We start from the raw sequence: 6,273 nt of genomic DNA, 5'->3' as shown, positions 1-6,273 counted from the left end.
CCGCATCTCCTCTTTGATGTGGGAGCTCTCCCAATTTCTGCTGCTCCCAAAATCCGGCCCCTGCCCCAGCGCAGGGCCCGCGGCGCTGCGATCCAGCCCCGGCTCAGAGAAAGCGAGGAATTACAGAGGAATGATGGTGTGAGCAGAGGGATGTCACTGCAGGACACAGAACACACAATGTGCACACGCTGCTGTTCTCGAGGTAAAAAAAGGGGAATTTTGATTTCTGACTCCAACATTTATAGATTTCCAACATTTATAGACTCGGTTTATAGATTTAGATTTAATTTCTGACTCCAACATTTACAGAATTCCAAAAGCGACCCTGGATTGGAGGGTGACAGTGCCACCTCTCCAACGACACTGGGCAAACCAACAGCCCATCAAATTTCTCCTCTTCCTTAAAGGAATGCAAAACAATGAGTTATTTACAGAAAGTGTGTGAGAAAGTTTGCTACAAGAATGCAAACATCAGAAGGTTTAGAAAATCTTAAAAAATTCAGGGCGACAGTGGGACTTGGGGCTCAAAATCCAGGAACGGGGAACTTGGGGCTCAAATTCCATCCATGGTGCCATTTCCAATGTGGGTTTCACATCAATTTCTTTCCCATCTGCTTGCTCAGTGTCAGATCCTGCGTTTGTTTTTTTTTCTGTGGGAGCTCTCCCAGTTTTGCTGCTCCATCCACGCAGGATTTTTGGTCGGACCCAGGGGATTCAGGGGCACAGAAGGGCTCTGGTGACATCCTGTGTCCCACCTCGGGAAAAGAAGCTGGAGAAGCATCACTGGGGCCAGGACATCCCTGAAATCCCAGTCCCTCTGAGCCCAGCTTTGAGCCAGCCTAAACCTCAGCCACCATCAGCTGGCCACAAAGGCATTTCCCAGAGCTGGAAAAGGGAGATGATCAAGCTCATTTTGATTTTTTTCCCTCCTTTTCCAACCATGGTGGTGAGCCTGGCAGCACTGGATTAGTGGTTGGACTTGGTCTTAGAGGTCTTTTCCAGCTTTAACTCTTCCATGGTCCTGTCTTTGCTTTCCAGGTAAAGGAACAGCATCTGTGTAGGGCTTTCCATCCCCCCTTAAAAAAAAAACCAAATTATATTTAGAGCTCCTTGCATCACAGGCACTTCCCATGTGTTTGGAGCCTTTAATCTTGGCCTTCAGATCCATTTAATTTGCTGCTGTTTTGATTTGTAGTAACAGACATAAATGAGATTATCCATCCCCTGAGATCGACTGTCGGAGGCAAACGCTGAGGAATTGGGGTCTGGAAACATTTCCATGTGTGGCAAAGCCGGGGGAGCCAGGACTGAGCTCCCAAAGTGGGATCAGGACCTTGGGCTGGTGCAGAGCTGTCCCCGACCCCTCCTCATTCCTGGAGGAGCCGCAGGGGCAGGAGGAAACACCTTCACAGCGTGCAAAGAGCATCCCAGCTGCTGGGAGGCTGGAAATTTTCCTTTTTGACTTGAAAAGACAAGGATGGGTGAGCCAGGGGTGCAGTTTGTGGGTCAGCGTGGAGCCAGATGCAGAAATTCCTTGGAGTTAAGGTCTTCCAATTGAAAATTCTTTGTGTTTTTCCTCTGGAGAAGGAAAACCCCGCAATTTTTGAGTAGTTTTTTCTGTTAATTTTCTAATGGCAGCTTCTGATGTTGGGGAAGATGGGTTCCATTCCTGGTTCCACTGCTCTGACTGCAGAAAAAGAAAGGTCTGAAAAGTTCTGTCCCTTTTTGTCTTGTGTAAGACGCAGGTGCCCCAAGGACTCCTACATGGGAAATTTATTCTCAAGTTACTTATTTTTTCTTCCTATAAATTAAGAATACATCACCCTTCTGACTCTTAGCTATTTATTTGCTATTTCTGGTTCTTTTGATTTTTTTTTTTCATATTTTTTTTTTAATCTTCATGTTTGCATCTTCCTTCTTTCCTTATCTCCTGCCTGCCCCAGAGGCTTATTGCTGCTTTGGCAACATGCTAACGTGTTTAGGAACGATAAGACGTCTAATTAATAGTTTAATTAGCAGTACAAGGCCTTAATAGCTTATTAAAGGAAATACATTCAGAAAATTCTTTTCCTCTCCTCATGCTGGTACAATACAATTTCCCAGCAAATGATAAAACAGTTTGGAACGTTCAGATTTTAGAGAGGGACGTGGGGCTGTGTTGGTGATTTCACGGGGGATTTCGCAGCGCTAATGCCATTATTTTGTTGTTGTTGTTTTAAAACAATTTAAGAGATTAACAAAAGCGATTGGGAAGGAGCAGGCAGGGCAGGCAGGAGAGAGGAATGAACAACTGCTTTCCCTGCTCGTGTTTATAAACAAGTCCTGGGGAAGGCGAACTTGCTCTTTAAGAGGCTCCGGCTGAAATGTCAGGTGGAGGTCGGAGCCGGGGCACAGCGCTGCCTCCTCCCGCTCCTTTCCCACTAAATTACTGAAAATTCTTTCATTGAAACCGAGGCGTCCTTGGCTCACCAACTCCAGCAGAGTCTGGCCCAGCTCTGAGCCCGGTGGCTGCCTCTGGCTTTGGGCAGCGAGGATGAGAAACCAGGAGAGGAGAGGAGAGGAGAGGAGAGGAGAGGAGAGGAGAGGAGAGGAGAGGAGAGGAGAGGAGAGGAGAGGAGAGGAGAGGAGAGGAGAGGAGAGGAGAGGAGAGGAGAGGAGAGGAGAGGAGAGGAGAGGAGAGGAGAGGAGAGGAGAGGAGAGGAGAGGAGAGGAGAGGAGAGGAGAGGAGAGGAGAGGAGAGGAGAGGAGAGGAGAGGAGAGGAGAGGAGAGGAGAGGAGAGGAGAGGAGAGGAGAGGAGAGGAGAGGAGAGGAGAGGAGAGGAGAGGAGAGGAGAGGAGAGGAGAGGAGAGGAGAGGAGAGGAGAGGAGAGGAGAGGAGAGGAGAGGACACAGAGCAGGACACAGCAGAACAGGGGAGAGGAGAGCACAGCAAAGCAGACAGAGCACAGCACAGCAGGGCAGAGCACAGCACAGCAGGGCAGAGAGCACAGCACAGCACAGCACAGCAGAGGAGCGCACAGCAGAGCACAGCACAGCACAGCAGGGCAGAGAGCGCCGCCGCAGCTCGGCTTCCCCCGCCGCCGTGTTTTTCCTCTGACCCACACAAAGATTTCTTTCTAAATTTATCGCAGCGTTCATCGGCAGTCCCACTTAGCGCAGATTAGGCGGCTGGGCGGGCAGAGCCCATCGCAATGAGGGCAGGGGAGCCTGGAGAAGCCCGGGAGAGGGCGAGGGGACCCATCCCCGCTCCCCAGCTCCCCATCCCCGCTCCCCATCCCCGCTCCCCGGGACCCCCAGCTCCCCCCGGCCCCTGCTCCACAGGATCCCCCCGGCGGCCGCAAAGCCCCCACGGTGGCAGCGCCCCAGCTCCCGGCTGGCTCCAGGGAGGTTTTGCCGCTCCCCGGAGGCCCCGGCGCTGGCACCGCTGGGGAATTTCCACTGGGCTGCGGAATTCTGCGCAGGGCGCGGAGCTGGGGCAGCGCTCGGGGAGGGTCGGAGCGGGGCTTGGTGCGGCTCCCCCGGGCACCGGAGCGTCCCCGCGCCTCCCCAGAGCTCTCGTGTGCCCCCGGGTTATACCTGCGTGTCCTGGCCGCCTCTGCGGCGGCAGCGGAGCCGCGGGTCCGTGCCCCGAGGAGCCCCCGGGGGGACACGGACGGGTCCCGTCGCTGATTTGAGCTGCACGCTCTGCAGAGATGAAGCTCTGCCCAGGGAGTCTGAGCCGTGTTTGGAATCACGCAGGGAAATTATGCAGTTCCAAGGATGGCATAATTGGGAGAACGCTTGACTAGCGCAATTTTCTTGTGTGCCTGTCAGCAAATCACTTAATGTGTGCTGTGCCAAGTTTCCCAGGCGTTAAATGGGGAATGATTATCCCACCACTTCCTAAGAGGGAGCGAGGATAATACCCACTAATGACTGTGGAGGTCCTGGAAGGTGGTCCCGGAGTTGTGCAGCGGCGCACGCAGGGGCTGCAGCCCTGCAAGGAACACGCAGCACTTTAAACCCGACCGCCAGACATTTATTTCTCCTCATGCTGCTGTTTTTGGTTTTTGTTTTTTAAATCCCGAAATAGATCCGCGTCTGTTTGTGCCGGATTCTCAAAGACTGCGCCGTCATCCCCTGGGATGGGACATCCCAGCTCCGATGGGGAAGAAGAAGAAAATGCCGGGGGAAGGCGGCTCGGAGGGGTCTGGAGCGGACCCTCACTCCCGCCCCGCTCCCCCCGCGCCTTTTCCCGGCATTTCGCTGCCTCCTGGGAACTGGAGGCGCTGCGGGGTGACCTTGGCCCCGCGGCCGCCGCCTCTGCGAGGGATCCAGGAGGGCTCGGGGGGCTCGGCCGCCTCCGCCGGCCCCGCTGGGCCCGGGCTCCCCGCGGCGCCCCGGGAGCGATCCCGGGCCGGGGATGCTGCGCCAGGCGAGTACCGGGGCCGGGGAGCGGGGGGATCGGGGCCGGGCACGGCCCGAGCGCAGCCCGCGCACATCCCGCGCACGTCCCGCTCTATCCCCGCGCACATGGCGCGCACGTCGCGCTGGATCTCCGGGCTCATCCCGCGCACGTCGCGCTGCATCCCCGCGCACATCCCGCGCACGTCGCGCTGCATCCCCGCGCACATCCCGCGCACGTCGCGCTGGATCTCCGCGCTCGTCCCGCCGCACCCGCGCTCACAGCGCGCTGCATCCCCGCGCTCACCCCGCCGCATCCCCGCGCACATCCCGCGCACATCCTGCGCACATCGAGCTGCGTCCCTGTGCACGTCCTGCGCACATCCTGCGCACATCCTGAGCACATCCCACTGCATCCCCGCGCCTCCCGTGCGCATCCCTGCCTGCATCCCCCTGCCCGCATCCCCCTGTCCATCCCCTGCCCATCCCCTGCATCCCCCTGCCCATCCCCTGCATCCCCTGCCTGCATCCCCCTGTCCATCCCCTGCATCCCCTGCCCGCATCCCCCTGCCCATCCCCTGCTCACCCCACGCCCCCACTCCCGTCCTGCCCCCCGCTTTTCCCCCCGCTCCTCGCAGGAGCCGGGACCCCCCCCCCCGCCACAGCCCCGGGCCCGAGGGGAGGGAGTGGCGTGGGAGAGGGATGAGGATAATTTAAAACCATGATAATGCTGATAATGATGGTGATTATTATGAGAATGTCAATAGGAATAATAATAATAAATAGGAATAATAGGAATAATAACAATAGGAATAATAATAATAATAAAATCATAATAGTGCTGATAATGATGATTATGATTATTATGATAATGTCAATAGGAATAGGAATAATAATAATAGGAATAATAATAATAAAATCATGATAATGCTGATAATGCTGATGATTATTATGATAATGTCAATAGGAATAATAATAAATAGGAATACTAGAAATAATAGTAACAATAATGATAATGATAATGATAATGGTGATAATGCTAATAATGGTGATAATTATATAATAATTATGTTACATAATAATAATAATAATAATAATAATAATAATAATAATAGTGTTACATTTAAATAAAAGGATCCAAGTAGATAAAATCTTAGCCAGCTCTGCCCAGGCTCCCTCCTTCCCAGTGGATAAGTGGGACTGACAGCCCCAGGCTAAATGGGAACATGAGGTGGAATTCAAGGGGTCTCTCATTCTTCCTATTTTAACCCAAGGCCACGGGGGTGGAAGGAGCTGCTTCGTATTTCCCCTGTTTTCTATTTAGGGATAATTGCTCCACACAGCATTGTAACTTCCATGCCATGGGCTCCTATGTTCCTGCTCTTTTTATTCCTCCCAGAATATATGATGCAGGTTCTGTTTGTGGACTGCTTTAATAGCAAGGTGGCTGAGACAAAGTTTACTCAATAAACTTGCTTTTCCCCTTGAGCAGCTTGAGCTTAGATAAACGGGCTTTAAAGTCCCGCTCTAGCGTGGGACTAGGACTGTTTACCATTCATCATTGTTAGTTAATTGCTGTTTGCTTAAATATTTAGTTTGGATTAAGTTCTTTTATTCCCTTTTCTTTAAAAATAATAAATAAAGGTGTGTTTAGCCATGTGGTAAAAGGCTTTTTAGAAGGCTTTTTAAAGACACTGCAGGGGGGAAGCTCCATAAAGTTCTTTATTTATATTTTGCATTTAAATTATCTTATTTTTAGTCTGCTGTGTTGTTATATTTGTAATTAGCCAGGCTGAAGCAGCAAGGACGTTTCACTGTTTTCTGTCGAGGCTGCAGACATTTTTATTCCTTATTTCAAAGAGAAAAACCCATTGAATCATGGACTGTCCA

The 6,273-nt window shown here is 52.3% G+C and overlaps 1 protein-coding gene and 1 long non-coding RNA gene across 2 annotated transcripts; both read right to left on the bottom strand.

Annotated features, from left to right (window-relative positions):
* Positions 1–264: 264 nt before the first annotated feature.
* On the bottom strand, positions 265–3,934 carry LOC139601376 (uncharacterized). The gene is made up of 2 exons (XR_011682884.1): positions 3,577–3,934; positions 265–1,687 (listed from the first exon to the last, which is right to left on the bottom strand). It is a non-coding gene; the product is annotated as an uncharacterized lncRNA (long non-coding RNA).
* Positions 3,935–4,039: 105 nt separating this feature from the next.
* Positions 4,040–4,853, bottom strand: LOC139601374 (collagen, type I, alpha 1b-like). The gene has a single exon (XM_071450381.1). The coding sequence runs from the start codon at positions 4,830–4,832 to the stop codon at positions 4,203–4,205; it is 630 nt and encodes a 209-aa protein (XP_071306482.1). The 5' UTR covers positions 4,833–4,853; the 3' UTR covers positions 4,040–4,202.
* Positions 4,854–6,273: the final 1,420 nt, after the last annotated feature.

The sequence above is a fragment of the Agelaius tricolor genome, unplaced genomic scaffold (genome assembly GCF_023055355.1).
Source record: "Agelaius tricolor isolate 1412-34295 unplaced genomic scaffold, bAgeTri1.0.p SCAF_30, whole genome shotgun sequence".
Classification (NCBI taxonomy): domain Eukaryota; kingdom Metazoa; phylum Chordata; class Aves; order Passeriformes; family Icteridae; genus Agelaius; species Agelaius tricolor.
The sequence above is the reverse complement of the archived record's forward strand: the minus strand, read 5'-3'. Positions and strand labels throughout refer to the sequence as shown.